At 36.9% G+C, this 26309-nt stretch overlaps 1 protein-coding gene across 2 annotated transcripts in view; it reads right to left on the bottom strand.

The window, feature by feature from the left end:
* Crispld1 (cysteine rich secretory protein LCCL domain containing 1) overlaps window positions 1–25658 on the bottom strand; it is a 44618-nt gene extending 18960 nt beyond the window's left edge. The window contains exons 1-4 of one of the 2 annotated variants that reach the window (XM_047562991.1): window positions 25351–25658; window positions 24080–24399; window positions 572–690; window positions 106–238 (exon numbers count right to left, since the gene is read on the bottom strand). In XM_047562991.1, coding sequence (XP_047418947.1) covers window positions 106–238; window positions 572–690; window positions 24080–24337 — 510 coding nt within the window. In that variant the 5' untranslated portion in view covers window positions 24338–24399; window positions 25351–25658. Of the gene's footprint in view, window positions 1–105; window positions 239–571; window positions 691–24079; window positions 24400–25350 lie in introns of those variants that run through there. The other variant, XM_047562996.1, reaches the window with a different exon arrangement.
* Window positions 25659–26309: the final 651 nt, after the last annotated feature.

Consider the following 26309-nt stretch of genomic DNA (forward strand, 5'->3'; position numbering starts at 1 on the left):
TAACCATATCAAATAACATAATAAAAACACACTCAGTAAGCTATGTTCTCCTCCTGTTGCATAATTAGATTTGGAAGAATGGAGTGTAACATACCCAAAACATACCTGTGTGTAATGAGTACATACAGGACCAGAACATCTGAATGGACAATATGGGTTGCATTCATGTTCATAAGGGTAGCTAAAGTCTCTCACTTCATCATACCACGCTTGCACATGAAATGTTGGGGGTCTATATCTATTACAGGAAAAAAAAATCACAAGAATAATAAAGTTTGAAAAACTTTAAAACAAAATATGGCAAAACATATAATAAAACTTGGTAGAAAGATAGTTTTGTGTAAGTTACATATTTTAAACACTTGTGACCATTATACTACCAATATATCAATAATTTAAAATAAGCCTAAAAGCCTGCTGACAATTCTGGTGTGATATTTGTTTTTTGTTATTTGTTTTATGATTTTTTTCTTTAAAGCACTAAGTCTTTGAAAGTTTGTAATGAGAAATGAATAAGTATATCATTGCTAGCACTACGTTTCCAAAAACAAAAATTCACATTTTAAGCTACCTTCCCCAATGTGCTCCCAAATTTTGTCCAATGGATGGAAGCAGACTTGCAGGTCCATGCTCCCACAAACAAGTTTCAGCCCAGGATTCTGCAGATCTTTCCAGCTCTACATCCCAGGTCTACAATTCAAAACAGAAATAAAATAGTTACAAGCATAAGGTGTGCATATAGAGAGTATGGACACTTCTTAGGATTCTAGCATTATTCCGTTCTTAGGATTTCTTTCTTCTCTGTAAAGTCAACATCTTGGTCTTATCATCTTAATCTTCTTATCTAGCATCTAGCTTTTTGCATTAGCCTTCTAATTAATCTCTTCGACTATGTAGTTTCTCTAACCAATATGTCTTACAAATGTTGAGAGCTACTAAAGCAATCACAAATATATTTTTCTGCCTACACACACCCAATAAAATCCCAAACACATAAAACCCACAGTCCATGTTCCATATGATGACATGCTATTCCTTACTGGCACTGTTTCCTCTGCCTTAAACTTCAGTTATTTGTCACATAGACCTCTACTCTTCTTTCCTATCCAACTTTACATAACATAGTCTCTGCAATACCTCTTCAGTTCTTTAGATGTAAGCTATACTCTCCTTGGAGTTCTCAAAGACTTTTTATATTTCTTTACTTAGCATCTATTACTATAGTGTTAATGTCTGTTTACATATCTGATCATGTTCCTGAGACATGGAGTTGTCACAGGGCAATTTACCTCATGCATTTTCTGAGTCTGTCATAGAGACAAGGTGACTAATAAATGCTTGTTGAATACATGAATGAATAATAAATTTGATTCCTATAAAATATACATGGTTTTTATACATAAAATTCAATGACAACCAATTCACTTTAAAATAATTTATGAGGAAATTATTGAATTTATAAAAATGATTACAGAAATAGCTTTCCTGGGTTTAGTTATTCAACTTGTTATTAATTTGAAATAGGCAGTGTGCTAAATATGATAGTAAAACCATAGAGTCAGGTAGAACTGGGTTCAAGAGTTCTGGGAAGAGAACATGAGAACAACCACAAGACTAGTGATGAGATTGCAGAAGAGCAGACAGACTGAAATAACACTGAGGAATTTAAATTCCTCGAAGTTGACGAAAGACTGAAGTTGTGGTAAAGAAAAAGAAAAGGTGAAGACTGACATGTTATCAAATGGGCAGAAAGGAAAAAGGGCAAGAGAACTAGATTGTTGCAAAAGAAGTATGTATCTCGGGCTTTCCCTTGCAGAATCTTGGCAGGAGGTCTGAAGGCTATATATTTGCCAAGTAGAACACAGAAATAAATAATTGGGGTTCTGAGGAAAAAACTATGTGCAGAATTTTGCAGTTATTCACCCAGAGATTAATTTCTTCAGGAAAAAAAATGTGCAATGAGAAGAGTAATGAAAAAAAAAATTCTAGGGTTACCAAAATCAAAGAGGAGAAGAAACAATTAAGATAGTAATTACGTCAGGAAAATGGGATCGGAAAGTTGAAAGAGACTCTAAAAAGGACTTGATTACAGGAATGATGGAAAGAGAGATTTGGGGAATAAAGAACAGGCAATGAGACCCAGTGCCATGGAAAGGTCAAGAAATATGAGGTTTGCTAAGTACCAGTTCTTGATTAAGAGCAATTTCAGATGGGTGAGAGAGGGAGAAATCTTAATAAATGGATGGAAAGAAAATGAAGAATAAATCAAGTGTGGGCAAATTAGTATTTTGCACAGAAGGAAGAAAGGTGAGGCAGAAGTTGAAGAAAGGAAGAAGTCAGTGTGGGGAGAATTTGTTGCTTTGATTTTAAAAACTGAAAGAAACCATGGAAACACACAAACACACACACACACACACACACACACACAAAGACAAGTGTGAGGAGTTGTCTCTTAATTCATCCATATAATTTTTCCTAAATAATCATTATTCCCCATTCAACTGTGAATCTAAAATAAAGAAAATCATGTTTTCAAAGTGACAAAGTAAAATTTATTCAAGTTAGAATAAGTATATTCCTATTACTGCACACTTTTATTGACTAGGAAAATACAAGGAAATATATTAACATGCAGCTAAAAATTTAGGAGCTGTAAGAATGATTGACTTTCAGAAAAACTTAAATTTTACTGTTAATTAATGCAAATATTCAAGATAACCAGTTTTACAACAGATGTGAGAAATGCATGTGACAAATATTTATCAGACAAGTATTTTTTGTTAATTTGGGCATACTATTCATTACTTGTATCTATTAATTAGTTTGACAACTTTATAATTACAATTTTATCTATTATGCAAAGATATAATTCAAGTTGCTATCATTATCTGTCCAAACAAAATTTAAGTAAAAACTAATGAATTTGGCTCAAGTCCCAGAAAATGGGCAAAATGCTGATTTTCCTCTTATTTCCAAAAAGTTGGAGAAATAATCATCTCTCAAAAGCAGTCATGTTTCCAGGTAGAACTGTCTGCAAAGTAGGTTGTCCCTAAGGGACAAACAAATTGTCCTCAATGCTGGAAATCAGGTTCTTGCATCTTGCTAAGACAAACTACAAAACTATGCTATTCCAAGGTGTCCAATCCAGCTACCTCCTGTCAGAAGCAGTCAGGAGCCAGAGGAAGATCATAAACAGATCTAGATGGCTAAGGAAATAATGCCTAATAACCACTGTGATTATTTTAAAATGTCCTCCCCACAAAAGATATAGATGAATTGCCCTCTCTCTCCTTCAGTCTGAACTGCATAGTGACTTCTGATAAACAGAATAAGGTTGTGAGACTTCTGAGATTAGGTTAGGAAATAGAGCTTCTATCAGCTTTTGGTTTATGTTTATTTTCAATTTTAAGAAACATTTTGAATACCTTGATCAACAATTTACAAGTTGAACCACAGCAAAGAAAGAGCTAGAAAGACAATGTGGATAGACAAACTACAGAGACAGAGATCAAGAACTCTTTGCTCCGCTTTGTGAGCTCCAGCCCAGGCATGAAGCCTGAGCCTGTGCAAGGCCTCAGATGATGGAGGTCCAGGTCAGGGTCAAGGTCATGTAAGACCCCAAGGGAGTGCCACCAGATGAGCCTGTATTAGAGTCCTGAAGATCTTCACTCAAGGTCATTTTGCTCTTGTTTCACAAGATTCTATAATCTTAGATATAATTTTTTTTCCTGATGAAATTGTAGATGGACCCATTTTTGAGAAGATATACAACTAGTTTCAAACTTATAAATTTGTACATTTCAAGTTTGTTTATACATATTATGTGAAATTTGAAATAAAATCTAAATTATATCATTCATATGCTTTTGGCTAATTTTTCTTGTTTATAAAACATGTCAGCTGAAATTTGGTTACTCAGAAAGATGACTTTGAGGACTAAAATTTATTTATTGTGTATATACCATGTAGAAGTTGTTTTTAACTTGCAACCTCAATTTTTGTTCAGCCTACTGAAAACAGGAAAACATAGTGAATAAACTATAAAATTGCCAATAAGGGCATTATTATTTTAACATAAGAACAGTGGCAGAGGTGGCATACAACCAAATTCAGTTCTTTATCAATAATTGATAAATATTAATTAGTGACAATTTAAAATAAATTATCTATTGAAAGAATGTAATCAAGAATAGATGTTTAGATCAACTTCAATAATACAAATCAAAAAGGTTCTTAAAAAATAAAGTACTGGAAATGTAGCAGTTCTGGAAGAAATACTGTCATGACATGACAACAGTATGATATGTGTATATTTTTATTCTACAACATGATATTTCAGGTTTTAAGACTGCCAATAATTCATGCAACCCATCCTATTTAAATGTAGGGTGGTCTCTAAGTATTGCTATTTAAATTCAGGTTTGAGAAAATTAAGCCAAGATGGTGGTAGGGGTCTTTGCTTTGTTTCTTTCCCTCTGTGAACTATTCACCCAGCACACAAGTCAAACCACATTAAAATTACCATTTCTTATAAAATCTGTGGGGTATATAGAAATGAAACATCTTCGTTTTCCAGCAACATCTACAAGTTGTTCCTTCTTAGAACATAGTTATGTCTTCAATGAATTTTTATTGCTAAAAGAAACTGAGAATACTGTGGACATTCTTCTTTTTATTAGTACTTTTTTTTTCCTGGTTTTTGCTTCTGGGGGTTCTGGGGGTTGAACCCAGAGCCTTGTGTGCACTAGGCATGTGCTCTACCACTGAGCTGTATCCCTAGCTCTACATTTTTAAGCCAACCCAACACGGAGGCTTACTTATTTCAAGTATGTGTGTGTGTGAATTTAAATCTTAACGAAAGACTTCTAACACATAATGGCATTAATACTAATATACTGTATTTGTAGAAAGTGGATATTAGGCAGGTATCTGGACACACATGAAACTTTGAATAATTTCCTTTGTGAAATATGAATGAGCATGTGCAGTTCATATTCCCACCAGGATGCCTGCTACTCTGCTCAAAAAAACATTCAGTGGTAGTTGGAAATCATTCAAAAAGGTGGTTTTTAGTAGAGTTAATACTGCTAGCCTACCAGTAATTATATCACTGTGTATTAAGCAAAAATCTCATTAGAAATTTAGCTTTTTCTTTCTCTTTGTTATTGAGAAGTTTTTTCTTGAAAAGTTTAAGTATCTACAAATATATCTTCTTGAACATAGTAAATTTATAGCTATTTTCAGATTTATATAATTTGGAAATTCATGCTTTGGGGAATTATTTACTTTTCATAGCTTCAAAATTATTATTGCACTAGGTCATACAAGAGTTGAAGATGACTGTTGATTAGTCACTAAGAACTGCCTGAGGATGAGCATTGTGTGATAACTGAGTTTTCCAGATTGGTAGTTGCTATCATTTGAATGTGAACAGTGCCCTCCAAAAGTACATATGTGAAGACTTGGTCCCAGAGTTGCTCTGTTGGGAGGTGTTGAGAAACTTTTAGGAGGTGTGGCCTTATGAGAGTCATTGGGGGCATAACCTCATGAGATTGTAGGCTTTGCTCATCTTCTCTGCTTCTTGCTCAAGATTGACAGCCTGTTCTATGATCGCTCACACCATTGTCATGTGCTGTCCTCACCACAGGCCCAAAGCAATGGGCAACCTAAGCCTAAATTTAAGCCTTAAAAACTGAGAGTTAAATGAACTGAGAGCTAAATGAACCTTTTGTCTTTATAAAGTTAAATGTCTAATGTATTTGGTTGTAGTAATGTGAAGCTGACTAACACAACATTAAAAGTAGAAGACAGATCATATTCCAAGTAAAATTTAAACATTCATTTCACACAGAATTCATTGTAATTACTGAAAAACTGTAAATAGCACAAAAATACATAAGACTAAATTTGTTACTTTTTCACAAAGGTAACATACCTTTCATTTATTCCCAAGATGAATGTGATTTAAACAATCTTAAATGGTAGTACATACTATTAGATAACCTAATCAAATGACAAATGCAAGCCCAGGACATAATTTGCAATTTAATGTGGACTTTTAAAATATTCACTGCTTTCTGGCAAAGTAATAATCTAACATAAACATGGTGGCATTGAAAAAGCAGTTATGCTGGAAGTCTGGATGTAGGTTGGATGCTCTGGTATTACCCTCCCACCACTGAAAATTTCAAGTAACATGACAAAATTATTTTCTAAAACTGTTTAAACATTTGTAATAAACTTTGAAAAATGAATTCCATGGTCAAGGGTGATATGTTTTTCTCTCATATGGGGAAGCTAGAAAGGAAACAGGAAAAAACATGGGGCTTTGATCTACTTTCTACTTTTTGATCATGCATCTGTTATAATATTAAATATAGTATTAGTGTACTATTAAAACAATGGGGTTATTTGGATATTGAATTTCCATATCAGAAATTAATTTTAGTAAAATTAAGAGGCATTTCTTTCAGTGGTAAAAGTAGAAAGGAGACCAGTAGAGTAGAGGAAAGAGGCCAGGTGGGGAAGAAGGGGAGGAAATGAGGAAATAACAATGATATCGAACAGATTATTTTGTTCTATCTTCTCATATGTATAATTACAATGCATCAATATGATATAGGAAAAATAAAATATAAAAATAAAAAATTAATTATGGAAGGGGTGGGAATACTTCACTTTGAGGAAAAATAATTAATTTCACAAACATCTTTCATTGGGGACTCACAATACTTTACTTAATTCAGAAAACCACCCCTCTGTATCTCCCATACTACCCACCCCACCTCTGAACAATGACAGCAGCCTTCTGTGAGGCTGAAATGTCCCTTCCTGAGTGCTGTATGTTCTGGACATACACTGCAAGGGCATGAGTAACAGATTTTCCTCCCATTTTCTTCTATAGGCAGAGACCAGGGTAAAAACTACTCAACTATAATTAAATACACCATGAAAGAATTCTCTTTACTATTTAAATTGTACATTTTCATCTCTATCTCTTGATGATGTCAAGTTTGGTTTCTGTTTTTCTTATCTGTAACATCAGAGAAATTGAATAAGTGTTCTTCCTTTCTTTTAGCTTTAAATGCTATTATTTGTACTTACAGTCTCTTGGAGATACCCTATATTACTTGCAGCACCCCATAAGAACTTATTAACAGTAAAATAATCTTTTTGCTGGCAACAAAGAGATTCTCAACTGTGGGGAAATAGCAGTTTTGTGATTTACCAGATCACATAACCAAGTAGGTTTCAGATGTTCCAGTAATTGTGAGTTAATTATTAAAGTAGAGCTCAATTGTTTGAGTCACTTGATCTAACACTCTTCAAAAATGGATAAATATAACAAAATAGTATAAATTTCCAATTAAGAGAATACGAATATATTTTTATTAAGAAGTTAAAACCAGGACTCTCTTCAGCCTTGTCCTGAAAACGTTTGTAATACCTAAGAAATAAAGCACAGACAACTCTGTGTAATTTTTCTGACAGTTAACAGGAACACAGTGATTTTTCTGTCAATTCATGAATGTCAAAGTAATTTAAATATACATAAAATTATCTTTTTAAATAACAGCGTTACAAAATTATTCTTGCTATCTCACCACTTCTGAAAGACAGGTTCTTAAATTAACTATCTTATTTCAAACTTAAATTCCTCCCCAGTTACTTGTGTTTTCTTATTTAAATCAAAAATTGCAATAAAAAAACTGATGAAATATGATGCTCATGTGATCCTCTCTTTGGCAATAACTTGATCACCAGGATATCTCAACAATTCATTATTCTATGGAAGCAACACATCAGATAGTTCAAAAGACATCCAGTTCAAATTCTGAATACAATTCCTCATTCCAAGTCTCTAAAGTCATTTTCTTTTCTTCCAAACAGACATCAACGAAATAAATAATTCTGTGCTGAAAAGACGTCTGATGTTTTAGTCAGCAAGTCACTTAGTATTAAAAAGCACAATGGAAAAGAGCCACTATGCGCTCCTGGCCATTCAGGGTTACTACAGGTATGCAACTGCTATGCTTCGCCTGTCCTGAGAAGACTTTGTAGTTGTGGGGAAAGTGCACAAGGCTCAGGTTTCAAAGGAAGCACTTAAGTCACCAGCACAGAGGCACTGCCAGCTTCTGAGACAGCAGAATCACCTCAAGGCCATGCATACACTGAGGTCTCCTGGGAACTAGAGAGACTGTGAGGTATGTCAGGTAAAGTTCCCTTAAAATAGACTCTCAAAAAAAGCCTCATCACCTTAAAAGAAAAGAAGTAACCACTGAAAGAAATGCCTCTTAATTTTACTAAAATTAATTTCTGATATGGAAATTCAATATCCAAATAACCCCATTGTTTTAATAGTACACTAATACTATATTTAATATTATAACAGATGCATGATACAGGGCAGATTGTACACATGGGGCAGTAGAGCCATTAATTTGACACAACCCTTATGTTACATTTTCTACAGAATATCTATTAACTAATCTCATCTCATTTCACCATTAAGGCCCTTATAGCCCCACTCTCCTCAAAATGGGCCCTTACAGCTGCTCTAATAAACTATTCCCATGGCACCTAATATAAAATTTGGCTTAGAATGGATCACAAATAAACATTTGTTGATTATTTCTAGTTGGCCTGGGACTGGGCAATAACTTAGGTCAGATGCACAATAACCTAAGTTCCCAGTCTCAGATATACATGCTTATAAACCACTAGGGAATTCTGTCAAAATATAGATTCTGACTCATTTGGTCAGGAGAGAAATGATATGTCTATCACCTGGTGCCAGGACATCCTCTGAGGAGCCATGCTTTCAGTAGCAGTCCATTTATACTTCATGGTCATATCAGAGATAACCACAGGTTACCTTCAGCAGGATTGTTCTCACCTCTCCTCCTTAATTACTTAAGCCTTATCCTTTCTCCTCCTGGAAAGTCCCTGCTACTGGAACCAACTGCAACTACAAAACTCCCTTTATCTCACCCTCCTCTGAATCTTTTTTAAACATAAAAGTTACCTATTACTATACGTTATGGTCTGTATGCTTTGTGGTTTGGATCTGTAATGTCCCCCAAGGTTCATGTATTACATGTATTGCAGGCATGGACCCCAATGCAGCAGTGTTCAGAGTGGGTCTCTGTAGATGTGGTAGGATCCTGAAGGTTCTGATCTCACAGTGGATTAATCCACTGACAGATTCATAATTTGATGGCATTATTGAGAGGTAGTCGAAACTGTATGAGAGGTGAGGCCTAGTAGGAGGAAGTAGGTCAGTGAGTGCATGTCCTGGAAGAGTATACCATGTCTCAAGTTCCCTCTTCCCATGCCCTCTCACACACTCTTTCTCTTCTCTCACTTTCTATCTCTTTTTCTCTCTTACTCTCTGCTTTGTGGCCACCATGATCTGAACGGTGTTACTCTGCCACTCCCTTCCACCATATTTTTGCCTTGGAGCCAGCACACAATGGACTGAATCCTCTGAAACCCTGAACCAAAATAAATCTTTCCTCCTTGTAAGCTGATTTTCTCAGGTATTTGTCACATGAATGAAAAGCTAACTACCATGCTATATATTCTCCTAATTCTTTCTATTGCTTTGAGTCTTACTAAACCAGAATTTTAAATCAAAACTGTGCCTTATACTTTTTATGTTTTTTTCCACTGTACCCGATATAAAATTTGGCTTAGAACAAAGATAAGCATTTATTGATTATTTCCAGTCTCACAGTTGGCCGGGGACTGGGTAATAACTTAGGTCAGATCCACAAGAATCTACGTTCTCAGCCTCAGACATATGTGATGATATAAATTTAAGTGGAAGGATGTCCATTACACACCTATGTTACATAAAGGTAAGTCCCTACACAGTTGAACTTGAATTCTTTTTGTAAATGTCATAACTTTTTATAGACTTCTTGATAAATCAAAGGCTACAATAATGCCATTACTATATTCATTGTCATGTAAAGATAGGAGTAGTTTACTCCTCAGGACTACTATATTCTCAAATGTTTGAGCAGACTTCAGTTTTCACTTTTTAATTTTTTTTTATATTTTAGTATCAAAATAATAGTAACTTAGAGTTTGAAGATAATTAAAAATTGCTTTTTATTTACTGCACTTAGAGATGCCTACTTTAAAAACAAATAGATTAACAAATGAAAATCTTGGACAATTTAGTAAAAGAAAAAGTTCAGGTACATATAGAAACAGACACCTACAATTTAACATCAAACATCCCACTTAAATCAATGACTAACATAAAAAACATTAAATGCATGTTGTATACTCTAATATAACACTGAAACTCTAATATAACACTGTTCATGTTACCTATATCACTGTATTGAGAATTCTGTGTTTTCACTGATCATTCCTGCCTCAAGAATAAGTTGCTACGCCTCCAGTCAGTGAAAGTCATGCAAATTCTATGGTCTCCTGTTTTCTTGACTGCTAGGCAGCTGCAAGCTATTTCAATAACCATAGCATTTTATGTCGGATTCTTCAGCTTTTCTGGGAAATATGCCTTCAGCATCACCTTCCTGACATTTAAAACAATGACTATAAGGATGATAAACACACATATACAGCTTTCCAAAGCTGAATACCTGAGAAAGAACCTTGTGCTATTCTTCCCTTGTCCCCATACAGCCATCTCAGCCACAGCTGTCATATACTATGCTTCAAAAGGCTCCACTACCCACACTGAGTCCCCTCAGGCTCTCTGATTTCTGGTTGCATTTCGCCAATGGAAGACATGGATGAGAAATCAGGGCAATTTAAGTACTAATTATGCCTTCTGGGCCCTCTCCTCTCCGCCTGTCCGTGGTGATGGTGTTCTCTCACAGAGTCCTGCTTCAGGTTCCAGGCCCATTAGACTGTGGCTCCACCATTCGAGCCTAGGCCTCCAACCATCTCCTGTGTGTCACCTTAACCCAGTCCACACTCTACATATAGATCTCTCATTGTTTTTTTCTGTTTGTTTGTTTTTCTTTTTTTTTCTGTAGAACACACATTATTGTATCTTTTGTTTCCTGTGAGAAACAAATACCTGAGAATAAAAGGATCTCAAAATTTTTATCACCAAACTATCTAACATATTATCTGAAACATATCAGATTTCAATAAATGTTCTCTTCTTCCTATTACTCTAAGAATCACAACATCTGCTGTCATTAATAATTTAATTTCCATTTGTAATCCTGTTGATATTCACATGACCAAGGCTGAATTTCAAATCCGTTTTTTTTTTTTTTTTTTTTTTTTTGTCAGTGTTGGGGATCAAATTCAGGACCTCTTGCAGGCCAGGCAAGTAAGTGCTCTGTACTAAGCTATGCCCTCAGTTCCCTAAATCCAAAGGTTTGTGTGTGTGTGTTGTTTTTATGCATTTCAGTGGAATTCCTTTAATTTAAAGTGAAATTAAAATAAGAGCATTAATTTTATGCAGAAATAGGACCTATTTAACTGTAGCACATAATTATTATTTTTTATCTTTTTTATTTTTACAGATTGCATTGATCCATTGTACTCCAAAGTTTTGAATGATCTAAAAACAAGATAATCACTACCATCTACAGTTCTAATGAAAGTGTAATCTCAGAATATATATAAAAATTTAGAGTAAGTTATCCTAGCATTGTTTTGAATCCCTTAGCGGTTAACTAATTGGTGACCTTTGTTAGCATTCCCAAGATGACATTTCCACTAAGTCTTCTAACTACCTTTAGAGTTCAGGTGATACCAATAGTAAATACATATACATGTATACATACATGCATATATGTATATATACATATACATATAAATGTATCTATATATACTAGATATACTAAGACAAATATTTTTTTAAATATTAATAAACCCCAAATTTTGAAACAATAACTTACAAAAAACAAACTAAATGGTGCCAAATTACCTCCAATGAAATGTTTCTTTATAGGTAGGCAGAGAAAAAAATTAATAGTAGTATGTTGCTCAAGTATGCCATGATTAACCCTCAATAGAACAGGCTTCTCCATCATTTGGGGGAAAATGCCCTCAAATAGCTCCAAAATAAAGGCCCAGATCAGTTCACACAGATCACATCAGCCACATGCTCCCCTTCAAAGCTGCACTCATGTTTCCCTATCAATAACTTATAATGTTCTAACCATCCAAATGCTCCCTACCATAGTCCCTGCCACACAATGACTATATCCTATTCCAAATACCATTTCAAAATATACCTTTTCTAATACACCTCCCCTTCATTTTGAATTTGTTATGTCTATGCAGTTTATAGAATATTAATGTTTTCTTCTTACCACATGGAGATTCATATTTTGAAGACAATTCTCATCAAAATCCTGGCACTGTGGTCATTCTATCTCCAAGAAGATCCCCTCCCTGCCTTCAGGGAGGTTCTGGCCATCCCATATCACATGACGGAGATGTCAGTGACCCCATATAACTCTGAAAGTCACCAAAATCCATGATGATTTAAAAACCTGTCATGCTCATTAAGGAAGTTTTTCCCCCTAATCAAAAAGCTGCCGCACTTAAAAATGGAAAATTAAGTAAAACATAAGCTCTATACTTCACTGGGAAGAATGCCTTTGAAATTTCCTAACGGAACTAACTTGTCAAAACAGAATCAAATCCTTTGCATTCAGTCTACTTGAAAATGTTGAAAATCTGGTCATCACATTGTTTCTCCTTCCAACTAGCATAAACTGAGCTTAGAGCACCTGTGAGCTGCTCAGCTAGGGACTATAAAGATTACCACAGCACAGCCTTTAACCACAAAGGAATGCAAGGACAGAGAGAGAGACACACACAGGGATGTATAGGGAAGAGGCAGAGGCATGTCTAAGAGGTTATGGAAGCCAGAACTGGGGTGGGGCCAGTATCTGACTTTGGAGGGAAGGTTTATTCAAAAGCTGATTATGAGGAAAAGTAGAAATTCCTTAGAGAGAAAGAATCTACAGAGATGAGTGAGCTTGGCAAGATTAGACTGGCATCAAAACCCCAAGGCATATGGAATGAGAACAAAGATGTCCCCATGTGATAGCACAGCTTTTTATTGTTCCTATTTTATTCTGTTCACAAAAATCTCAGCATGAGAGACCTCATGGTTTTTTCTCTGCAGATAAGTTCTAATGTGCTTATTCCATCTTCATTCAAGAGCCACCCCAATGCATTATCATGCTGGCCTTTGGGTGGCTACTCTTTATCATTGGGTTTGCAACATACAAGGGACAGCTCATAACAGTAACCCTGTGTTCATGGAAGGTCTTGCCTAATAGCTGATTATCCTATTTTCTAGTTTCCACTCCATTCACACCTGCCCACTCTGAAATTCTCCCTCCTCCCTTCTCACTCATATGCCTTTGAAATGTCTCCTGTCACTGGCAGCACTTTCACTATCCAGCAGAACTGGGTCATTACCTAATTTTGATATTTCATTTTCCACTCCTTTTCCAATTAGATGGATCTAAAAAGTAGGCCTTGGAGAATCATATTGTCCAAGCCTCTTCATCTCTGAAGTCTAAGTATGTACAAGGGAGTGAAGGGGGCTTCTCTTCTCCTGCCTCTTCTACACTTGCTATCTTATAAAAAGGGAGAAGGAGAAGGTAATCATTAAGAAGGGAAAATTAAAGAAGCGGAATTCTGGAGTCAGTTATTCATTCATTTTAAAACTTGTTTCCTGCAGGAGGTGGAAAGACTTCTTTCTACTTTAAGTGGGGATCCCAGGACAGCAGCTACTGTATCACCTGGAGGCTTATTAGGAATGTAGGATATCAGGATCCACCCCAGACCTACTAGATCATAAATCTGCATTTTAACAAGATTCCCAGGGAATTCTATGCACATTAAAATTTGAAGATGAGAATCAGGTACCCCTTATTTCTATCCCACAAACCATACCTTGTTGTTCATGAAAAACACTTTCTATCCTTCATATCCTATAACTGATTTCAAAATATGTGTTGGCTAAAAGCTTAAAATATAAAGCATGCACAGTCTGCAAAAGAGATTGTGTTGGTTTTCGTATTTTGCCTCTGAGGCTGATGAGCTGCCAATACAGGCTATCTGTTGTCTTTCCCCCAATAAGTTATATGTGAGTAGTTGACATAATAACACCTTCTTGATTCTATTAACTAATTGAAAGAAAATAAAACCAGTAAGATTCACAGTGTTAGGTTCTTATCTTTGGCCAGTTAGTGACCCATGAATGCAAGTTACATAGTTGGGTCAATGGTACCTAATTTCCTTTTTAGAGTTTCTATACAAATATTTATATTTAGCATTCAGTTTTCAATGTAAACCTCAAATACACTATCTGTTCTATGTTCTGATCTGTACTGTGTAATATCCAGATATTTAAAAAATGAATCCCCTACTATCATGACTTTAATCATCTCTTTCTTGCCCAGTCCAGCAAATGGTGATACCACAGGCGGTGGCTGGATAAAGTGGGATGACCAACAGTAAACCAGAGAAGGCAACATTATTTACCATTTCTCTGATTTATTTTGGTAACATCATGACATACTAGTGAACTTCTCCCATACCTAGCTGACTTTTGAACTTTTTAAAGTATTGAGAGAAAAGTGAACTTGAAGTACCTCAACAACTCCCACACATCTGATTCAGCAAGTACCCTTACACAGAACCACGATAATCACTATTTCATAATAGTGATAACAGTCCTATCCTTAGACCCCCTTCTTCCTTCTTTCCTGCCCACTCAATCCCAGCTGATGATTTTGCTTTGTAGTTCACTGGAGGTAATAAAAGCATTCACATCAAAATTCCCTTTTCTTTATCAAACACAGCAAGCTACCTGCTTTAGTGCCAAAAGCCTCGGCCTTTCCTGTTGGAATAAATGAACTGATTTTGTAGTTCTATTTTCTCCCTCTCACACCAAGGGCCATCTTGAACAGGTAAGTTACTTCACTTGACCATCCTCCATTCTCTCTTTAACTCTTCACTAGGGCTTCTGGGCACACTTCATCCTTGAAATTCCTCCTAAGAAGGTTACCAACGGCCTCCATACTGACAAAACCATTACCAACTTTTCAACTCTTGCAGCTTTTTCAACAATACTGAAAAAAGTGACCTCTTCATGTCAATATCTCTTCTCCTGGCTTTTGAGACACCAGCCTATCCTGTCTTCCCCACCAAGCTTGCTGGACACTTGTTCCCAACTTCTTTGTTGACTTTTCCTTTCTGCTGGACCTTTACCCAGTAATATGCTCCTGGGCTCCATCTAAGGCATCCGACCCCTGTAAATAAGTCCTCTCCTTGAATAATGTTGTTCAACAAATTTAGTTCAGATAGTTCCTAATAATATTATTATCTCAATTATTTTTCCTTCTTCACTGACAGTTAAATGCACTGAGGATGTCAAAGAACCTCAAACTAAACTTAGCCAAAATGAAACTCCTGATTCCACCTTCACCTTCTCCTGCTGTTTCTCCTCCTGTTTCATCAAATGCTTCAACTATCCACAAAGGGGCTTTTACAACCTCAGAACATTCTACTTTCTTCCTTATACTTAACCATTTATTTTAAAGCAATCAACAAAACTACCAGCAATATTGCCAAAACATTCACCAAAAGCACAGGCCTCTCTCCATCTTTATCAGTCACCAATGGTCTAAATCACCATTGTCTTTTACCTAGAATGTAGTGATGGATTCCTAACTCAGCTCTCTGCTTTCAGCCTTGGCCCTCTTTCAGATTACACTCTGGAGGGCTGCCAGAGATTGACACTGGCAATAAGGTCACATCAGTTCCTAAAAAGAAACCGTCCAATGGCTTTCAATAACTAGGAATAAAATCCAGCAAGACCCAAAAGGTCTCTGGTCCATGCCTGTATATCTACTTCATTTTCACTTCCCCTGTTACTGAAGAACATACAGTCACAAAGACCATCTTTGTGAAGCTCCAAAAGATGACTTAAAAACTTTGTGCTTGGTATTTCTTCTGCCTAGAATGATAGTCTGTGTATCTCTGCTTAGATGGCTCCTTGTAATTCAGCTCTCATTTCAAAAGCCAGCAACTCAGAAAAACCTTCCCCTACTATACGATAGGATTAGTTTCATAGCTATCATTCTTTATCATCTCACTCTGCTTCTTTTCATAACTTGATGAACTTTTCTTACATTAATGTATTTCCCAGAATCAAGTACAGTGCCTGGCACATAAATGCTCAGTCAATATCTATTGAACTAAATGCATTTTCTGAAACACAAATTTCCAATACAACTAAATTGCTTAATCTATTACAAACTCCTCTTTAAAATTATAAAGGTAACAAAAATTCAGGAAAATATGGAAAGAGTTCCTTAGCCATGGTATTGTAATGTCCTCAACAGACACTTAAACCATGTACAATTATTTGGTTGTATGAATTCCTAAAAGGAATAACAGAGAATTCGACCTGAATGGCAAAGAACAAATGTTCCTGAATTATCACTCTTAACTGTGATTATATATAGCTACCAATAAATATTTTCATTTTTCATAAAAACATTCAGTGAAGATAACAAAATTAAAAAATCACACCAGGAAATTGAATTTTCATATAACTGCCATTAAATTTGAGATCTGTTCCCTAACTGAATTATCTCTTCTAAAATTAAGTTGAAAAATTTGTTAGAAAAGAATATGAATAACACCTGGACCACAGGAGATGCTGCATGTTTGATGCAAAAATGAGGGAACAAGCCTGATGATTTCCCCTGTCTGTTTCTTCTATGAACTACTCTTGGACCATTATGACTATACTCAAACTATTTTATCAAATCTTCAATGGCTTCCATGTTGTGGAATATCTTATAAAATTGTCATAGTCACATTTTACTTGAATTTTATAGGCAGCATTAGCTGGAATTGATATCCTTCCTACCTTTCTTCATTTGGCTTCAAAATCATCATGTTCCCTGATTTTCTTTCTAATTCTCCATTCACTTTGCAGTTCCTCCTCACCTTCTCCAGTTCTACACTTTAAAAGGGTGTCAGGGGCTCACTTCTTGAACATCTCAGTCTATATTTATTCACTTCAAATTCTCATCTCTCCTCCTGACTTTAACACCTAAGTGCTTATAAAGTTTAACTTTATGACTGAAAATGGTCCATATAAATATAATTGTCATATGTCCAATTGCATATTTGACAAATTCACTTGGATATCTAAGCTGAATCTCAAGTTTAATGTCCAAAACTGAGCTCCAGCTTTCTCTGCCCAAAGCTGGTATCTTCCTTCCCATTTTAGAAAAGAGCATCTCTAATGCTTCCAGTTTCTCAGGCAAAAACTGCACTGTCACATCTCACATCCAACATCTCTCTGTGCACCCTCAAAACTGAAATAAAACATCACACCCCATGATTGTACAGTGGGGATCTGGACAAGAACGGGGCTGTTGTCCTGTTCTACATCTCATGCTAATGTTCTCATCTTCTGTTATTCAGAGAGTACTGTAAATGGCTGGGTTAAGGGATTGGGGAGGAGATAAATTAGGAAAACAGCAGGCATCTCTTTTCAGGGAAGTTAGAAGGCAGAGTTTGATTTCTACCACCTTTAATCTTTTAGGATGCTGCTGATAACATGGGTACCAAGCAACTGGTGATGTCTGGAATCTCTGTAATTACTCTGGAAGTCCCTCAAGTTGAAGGATCCAGAAACTTCCCCATCAATATTTAAACCGGGGTGAATAATGCCCTCAGTTTTCAAACTCCTGAAGCCTAGGCACAGATAGATTTAGATCATGTACTACATGCAGAAAATCCCAACTTACTAGCAGCAAAGTCAATCGCACAGTCTTGCAACAAGGCTTCCTTGAATTTTTTAGGATCGATGTTATGATTACAAAGACGTTTACGTTCACACTCTTGCCACTTTTCAACACCTTCACAGCTGCCACCACAGTCCCAGCCACCATCACTGTGATTACTGCAGTCGGTCTCTGCCCACATCATTGCCCCTCTGTTCACCACCTAAGGATGATTTTTCAACAAATCTAGAACAGTCCTGAGTAAGCAGAAGATTAGCTCCTCCTCTATTCAAATGCTCAAAATTTTTTTAGTCACTGAAAGTGAGAATCTCTATAATGACCTATTATCTTCCCTCCCCAATTAGTTCTCCAATCTCATTTGCTACACTTCCCCAGCTCTCTCTGTCAGCCACATGGTCCTACTTGCTGAGTCTGGATATTCAGGGCCTTCACATCTAAGTCCTTGCTAGGAACAATGTTTGCTGTGTTCAGTACTGAGCCCCAAACAGTACAGGGGAAATTCCAACATACGTTAAACAAAGGAATGAATATACTACAATTGCAAAATCTTGTGACATTCTTCTAGCTCTGACTATTCCATTGAAACTCCAGACCATGTCTTACCTGTCTAAAGCCCTACCTTGCTTATATTTAGTAACTCCCAGAACTCCAAGGAGTTACTGTACAGTTATAAAGTTCAGTAGAACTGGGCTATAAAATCACTTTATTTCTAAAAGCACTATTCTCTACAGTGCAAGTTCCAAAAGAAGAAAATTGAAGTTTTAAAAATTCAGTTTTCATAAACTTTAAAATTTTATAAAGACCAAAACTAACTTTGTTATTTCTAAGCACTACTACTAAAGTGAAGTAACACTTTAGGCCAATTAAATAAGCTATTTTAATTTTAGAATAAAGAAATTCTAGTAACTTGAAATAATTATGATATTCTATGAACCATAAGAGATTTCATGTATCTTTAAGTGCATGTAGATATTGCACAAAGTTAAAAATATTTAATTTTTGAAAATAACCGGACAAGCACTATTCACAGGAAACCATTACAATGAAACCTTAATTGTGATAAACTCTGGACACTTTTAGAATAAGAAATGTGTAAACACCAAGCTATGGATCAATGAGTCTAAAGTCATCACGTAATCATCTGCATTTATTTTAGATATATGTCACTGAGGGCAAATAAGAGATTTATGATAGCAAACAGCAACCCACAAGCTAAATATTTTTGCACATCCTTTGCACAACCCAGATTAGCAACACCTTGTTCAACAAACGAGGTTGTCCCGTGTTGAGTTTCTAGAATTATGTATGTACTGAAACACATAAGGAAAAACTCAATTTCCAATTTTAAGCGTGGCCTTAGAAAGAATGCAAGGGACACACACTGGAACCAGGCCACTGTTTACCTCTTCACACATTGCAGATTACAAGTACCACTGGGTTCATAGCCTCTGGTTGCTTAGTAAAAAGAGAGGCCTTCAGTGGTATTTTGTTCACATTTGGAATAAAGTCCTGCCAAGCTTCTGCCCATATCCTCACCCACATGTGAGGGGAAAGTAAATATGCCCAGCCATCGGCCCTCCTTGATGGCTGCCAACAGGTTTCAGGAAGACATGGAAACAGTAGTAATAGCGGGAAATGATTTATATAATTGGGCAATGTGTCCTTCTTAGGTCAAGCGCTTGGTTGCTGAAGCACAATCTAGACATAGCTACACTTTGTATAATAGTAAATGATATTAGATTCTAGTTGATCTATATAATGATTTAAGAGACCACATATTAAAAACGTTAACAAGATGTAAATACCCATTACTACATTTTACTATGTAAGTTCCAGGACACTTGATCATTTTTAGCACTCCTTGAGTATTTGAAAAAAATTTTTTTTGTTCTGAATTATCTGAAGTATTTATGCCTTCCTCTCAAGTTGTTTCTAATTTTCCATTCAATGCCTCTGGTGCTGGTGATATTCTTTCTTCTAGAATTTTTATTATTTTTATAATAATTTTAATTCTTATACCTGACCTCCATAGGTACATCATATATAATCTTATCTGTTCTTTATCCATCCCTTTATTCAACACATATTTACTGAACATTCAATAATATTCACTTAACACTTAATGAGTACCTCTTCTATGCACCAAGCACTACATACTAAAGATAAATAAGATATGATCCTTAATGTTCTAGGAAAGGAAAAAAAGAGATGCAAATATTTTATTGCAACAAAACTTTAATACTATAAACAGGCTACAATGAAGTACTTTAGGAACAGGGTAGGAATAACTACACCAGAGAAAACTTCATAGGAAAGACAATGTTTGAGCTTAGTCTTGAGGGGGAAAGAGGAGTTTGCTAGAAGGACACAGAGTATAGGTGCTTCAGGCCCCAAGGACACAGAATGAGCAGAATGACACCAAATGACAGAAGTATGAGGAAACATGATCATCATTAAGAACAGTGAGTAGCTCGATGTGGACACAGGTAAAGGAAGGTGAGGGTTATGGGGCAGACTGGACTGCACATGAACTTGTGAGTTGCTCAGGTGTCAACAGAACTTTAGTGCAGCCGAGTGATCAGTTCAGGTTCATTTAAGAAAAAAGTCAACTTCCGTAAAAGCGAGGAGGGTGGACTAAATTAGAAATAAAGTAGGAACTGATTGGTATAGTCTGCCCATGTAGATGTGAGGCAATGAGCAAATGAAATAAGAGGAAGAAAAAGAAGAGATTCTGAGACAAACTCTACTGATATGGCAATAGTTGGGATTTGTGTTTGTGTGTGGAAAGAGGTGGCGGGACTTGAGGATGTGGCCAATTACCTGCTTGTTCATTAGTCTCTCTCTTAGGCCTGAATGGACATCAGTGACACTCACTGAGAAAGATGCCAGGAAGGCATGCAGGTGGGCAAATGAGGGTAAAGGGAAAGAAAAGGTAGTTAGTTTCCTTTTCAGACATCCTTTGCTTGAAATTTTTGTGGAAAAATATCACATGGAAATGATGCAATGGACTGGAGGAAGTATGAGAAAGCTGTGCACAGAGAGCGGTCAGACAGAGACATGGAACATGAAGCCATGAATATCAGAGTGTATTTAAAATCAAGGAGGAGAAAAGGCCCTGTAGAAGGAAGACAAAAACAAAATCTTGGCAAAGAAATTTTAAGGATGAGCAAGAAACAAGGACATAGGAATTAAGCCAAACAATGGGGTCTCACAGCTCACGGACGGGAAGGCTTGAAGAAAGCAGATCTGTTCAACGGACTCAAATATTTCCTCTCACTACAACCTGTGGGCTTTTCATTTTTTTCACCAATTTGACCAATGAAAGAAACAATAACCAAAATGGTTACCAACCATCAGAGTTAATACCAGTAAGCGGCTGAGACAAAATGTGACCCTATCCAATTCCAAAGACAGGATTTTTTCCTTCAAAATCCATTGTATCTTCAGCAAGAGCTTCCTTTAATGATGAAAAGGCTTCTACTTCTCCATTTGCCCTAAATTAAATATAGAAACTCTCCCTTCAGGATTACTGGTTCCTGTCATCAATTACTCCTCTCTCCCCTTCCTATCTGCCACATGTGTGGGTCCATCAGCCCAATCTGCTTCTAGTGCCTGATAATCGGCCTGACAATCCCTGCCACCTTGCATGTGTCTGCTCCTCTTCCTCTCACTGACCTTTATCCTCCAATCTCTTCTACGATTCCTGGTGCTGACCACCTTCAAGAAACAGCAAACAACTCGCATCCTAACTCTCACAGTTAGAACTTTCCCTGTTCCCCTGGCATTGCCCATAAACAAAGAATGCTGTGTCCTCGCTTACTACAAAGGTTTCAGATATTTCTACTCTTTCTTCTCAATCAACCTATAAGTTCTGCAAGGGAAGATTCATCCTTCCAGGGTCAATGTTTAACCCTCCAAGTTAAATGTGGATAAGAGTAGGGTGGGGATGTGATGTTAATAAGTGTGGATGTGGCTTGGCTACCACTGGACTAAAATAAGCACCAATTGTAAATAAGGTAACTGGTTATTCAAACATGTAATAAGAAATGACATACATGGTATACATGGCCAAAATGGTGGCCTCTATCACAGGACATTGCAGATTTTATGAAAACAGCCCTTCAGACAGTTTTTAATTTTGTTTTCTCAGAATAAACACATTCCCCAAAATGATTTGAATAAATTGTATTTTAGGAGATTGATCAACATCTGTATTTATACCATCATAAAATATATAAATCAACAGTATTTCCAACAAGTAATATTTTTTAAACTTCCCCTTGAAAGTGTATTTTTTAAAAAACCTGTATTCCAATATCACAATGAGGTTCTGAACTCCTCTGAAGCCTGGTTAAAGGCCAAGACAGAGTTCCAGTGGTAATAGTATCTAAGGGCAACACAACATAAACCCTGGCTGGTTTCTGAATCTACATTTCAAAACAGAATAAAACCAATGAAACTAAAAAGAAACTCATATAAACATCCCAGAACAGACATCATACAATAGGCAGTTATTTTTTTTGGAATTCAGACATGAAAAGGAATTACAGAACTTTTCTTTCATGATTTCCATACATATCCTTAAATCACACTCAAATATTTTCAGATTTCCTTTTGTGGGTTTGAATGCCAAAGTTCTTCCTTATTTTAAAGAAAAAGCAACTGAATACCTAGCCACATGGAATAAGCATATAGTGGCCTACTTGGAAATGTTCCATAACTGGCTGTGTTTGAAGGTTGGTAGATGAAGAAGTCAAACTATTTTTCACTACACACACACTTTAAGATACACAAGACATTACTGAATTTTGTCAAGAGTTAATGATTTCTGTAGATATTTTTAAGCATGAGGAAGAAATAAATTTAGTTATATATGTCATAGGAATACTTACTGAGATCTTGCGATACACCAGCTAATGAGCTAAACATTGCACAGGTTATCTATCTCACTTAATCTTCACAACCCTCTAAGATGAGTACATGCAGCAGATAAAAGGAAAGTGAAGTACAGAAAAACTACCCAATGTCACACAACTAGTGGGGGTCAGTGCCAAAATTTAAACCCAGACAGCCTGATTCCTTGCCTCCAGTTCTCAAGCTCTCTTGAGTACTACCTACCTTCTTTGGGGTAAAATATTGGGTCCAGTAAAAATCAGAACAATATAATGTAATAATTTGTAATGGGTAATGGAAACTTAGACTTCCATATTTCTTGAAAGTTATCTAACTGAAGAATACCCAAGACAACTACTGTAAATGTAGAAAAAAGGAAAAACCAGAATGCATTAAAAATAACTGCACCCTACAATGTAACCAAAGGAGAAATATTATTTCTGAGGTTCACTAATTAATCTTTGGTGTCACAACTACTAGTTTTATCAGGCTTTACTAGTGCATAGGTAATTCATGGCCTATTATGAATTATTATTTCTGATGTTCACTAATTAATCTTTGGTGTCACAACTACTAGTTTTATCAGGCTTTACTAGTGCATAGATAATCCATGGCCTATTATGAATTTTTGAAGATTTCTAAATATGGAGGGTATACTAATAGCCTTACAGAAATAATTTAATATCCCAAACTTGTTAATTTATGCTGAGTAAATATAAGGTTATCAAGGATAAGGTGGATATTTTTATTTAATATTTTGCCCTATCTTGTTTTTTGTACTTCAAAGTTCATAAATAATGAATTCAGGGAAGGAGAAAGTCATTGCCAAAGCACAATAACATATAAAGCAACCACAGAAATATTTCCTTTACAATGTCATTTGTATATGTGTAAGAGGCAAAGGCCCATTAGAAACTTGTATACACAATATGTAGTACATATTGTATATATGTGTGTGTATATGTGTGTATATATTGCATATATATGCAATATATATCCAGAAAGCTTCTTCAAATTCATCATCTCTGAACTTTCCAGACCACCATACATAAAGATTCTATCAAGTATTAGGATGTCATTATTCTATTAAGTCATTTAAAAGCCAATGCACCTGCCGTTCAGCAGTATAGAAACTTTCCTACCGTAAGAGTAGAATTTGGAACACTAAGTAGGAATAATGAATGTGAAGGTAGTTAATTCTCAACATTCAAAGAGCTCTTAGAAACAAGGGGAACACTAATAAAAGAATGTGCAGAGGAAGATATCCTTGAAAAAAAGCTTTTTTATTTCATACAGGACAAATGGTGAAATATTAAAGCATGAAGGAATCTAACCATGGGGGCTGAAAGCATCAATAAACATTTCTTTTGTAAATACCACTTGAAAAATGTCCTTACCATATACTCCATATTTGAAGCTGTTGGGTACACCTGACTTCGTAATTTATTATGAAGGTCCAAGATACTCTGCATGTCATTGTCTGTGATGGCCCTTTTGCCTCTTTGCTTGGCTGTCCACCACTCACCATCCTCATCCATGTATTTTTCCAACAGTTTCTCCAACAAAGTGGCATTAGGAACCACCATGGCTGGAATTGCTCTAGCCATGAATAGCACTGTGGTTACTCTCAGCCACTCCTGCACGGTACACTTCATAATGAATGACCTCAGGATTTCCCCGGGAAAATCTCCAAGACAGGCTCTTCCACTCCTTTTGGCTATAACGACATGTCACGTGATTAAGATGAATGTACCAACAGATATAAATATTCTATTAACAAAAGCAAAACAGTAGTTATAAAGGGAATGTGCCAGTTTGTCTATATAAAACCTGCACCTTCTTAAATTGATTATCTACATTCTGAAATTAATTATCTCCAATTCATTTTTTTTCTTCCAGAGTAAGTACTTTAAACAATGCACCGTTTCCACAAAATAGATAATTATATTTTCCAAGATAACCATGAGGCCAAAAACAAATGGGAAAAGTAGTTCAGGAGAGTCCAAGCTTGAAAAAAAAAATTCTGAATTACAAGACTTTAAATGGCTATACATTACATACAACCTGAAAAAGGTAGTATCTACCTAGGGTGTTTATTTCCATCTGGAGGTTCAATGTTTCACTTTTAAAGTTTTTTTTTTTTTTTAATTTAAGCCATTATTTGATGCCTGTGTTCTTGTTAAAAGGCATTTATAATGTCCATTACATTCTGAAATTGAGGGTGAATGTTTTAAAGAAGTATTACATGCTATTCATACTTGTACCCATGGATACACAGAGAGGACCCAATGAATGGTTCGAGTCACCTGGGAAAGTCTTATCTACGCACTAGGTCAAGAACTCGATCACTTTTTCTTGGAAGGTTTGTGCCTAACCTGTACCTCGAAGAGAGCCAGCAACTTTGGAGTTTTTCCTCCTTACACCACAGGCACACGCTTAACCCAATGAAGAGCGCGCGCCAGGAGAGGTGAAACCAACAAAGTGACTTACAAGAACAAGATCCCGCTCATCGCCACAGTCACTGCTCTCTCGGTAGCCCACCTACCCTCCATACTGTACAATTCTCTACAAATTGGCTTTTTACTATTCTTAGAGTTAAAAAGAAAAGGGGAGGTAGGAAAAGGTGGCAGCGTGACCAGTGAACGATGCGTTTTAGAAACGCCCTTACCTCTCCAGTGTGAAGTTCCCTAGGAGATATGAGTCCAGCAGGACGGTCGGCCTCCGCAGCCGCCTCCAGTCTTCACACTCCAACGCAAACACACAGCCCTGTCCGGGAAGGACCCGGGCACAGCGCGTCCCTGAGTAAGGAGGGCGCTGACTGCAGGGGATCGCGAGCCTCTGACTCCTCGGTTCCTTTCAAACCTGGAAGAAGTAGCAGGCAAAGCGCTCCAAAGTTAGACCAAGAGGTTGGGGCGGAAAGAGCTGCCTCTTTAGCTTGCCAGGGTGGGCGCCGGAGCGTCTCTGAGCATTATCTGCAGGAGCAAGGGGCGGGGACACCAGCAGGGCTCGGCAGCGACCTCGCGCTCCTGCCGGGTGCAGTCTCGGCGCGCAGAGCCAGGCGCCAAGCGCTTCCGCCGCTCCCTCGCGCTCCCGGGCATTTATTGCGGTCCCTGCGCGCGCACGTGACGTGGGCGCTCCTCCTCGCCCACCCCCACCTCCACCTCACCCGGCCCTGGCCCCAGGCCCGCTGCAGCGCAGCAGCAGCCCGCCCCGCTTCTCCTGGCGCGGAGAAGCCAGGGCGCCCGGCCTTTGTGGGCGTGCTTTGGACCTCAGAGACCCAGGCGGGGATGGTCTGCACCCTGTGGGAGGTGTGTGTAAGGAGGTTCCCCCAATTCCTCCTGCCCCTTTCGGCTCCCCTACTTTCAAAGATCCTCCTCCTAGTTCCTTTCTGAGGAAATTCTAAAATGCTTCAATAGCCTTTACAGAGAGGTGACTGCCCTGCCTGAAAACAGGGGCTAGATATGGGGTTATTTTCACACCTTCAATCCTGCAGACACAAAAGGAGAACTCGGGGCGGGATGGAAAAAGCAAGGCGTTTTCTTTCATTTTCTCCAGGGGTCTGCATCTGTTCCAGGACCTAGTATCTAGAATGGAGGAGTTGTTCTCTTTGGCTCCATTAAGACTTTA

This window comes from Sciurus carolinensis, chromosome 1 (genome assembly GCF_902686445.1).
Source record: "Sciurus carolinensis chromosome 1, mSciCar1.2, whole genome shotgun sequence".
Lineage (NCBI taxonomy): Eukaryota > Metazoa > Chordata > Mammalia > Rodentia > Sciuridae > Sciurus > Sciurus carolinensis.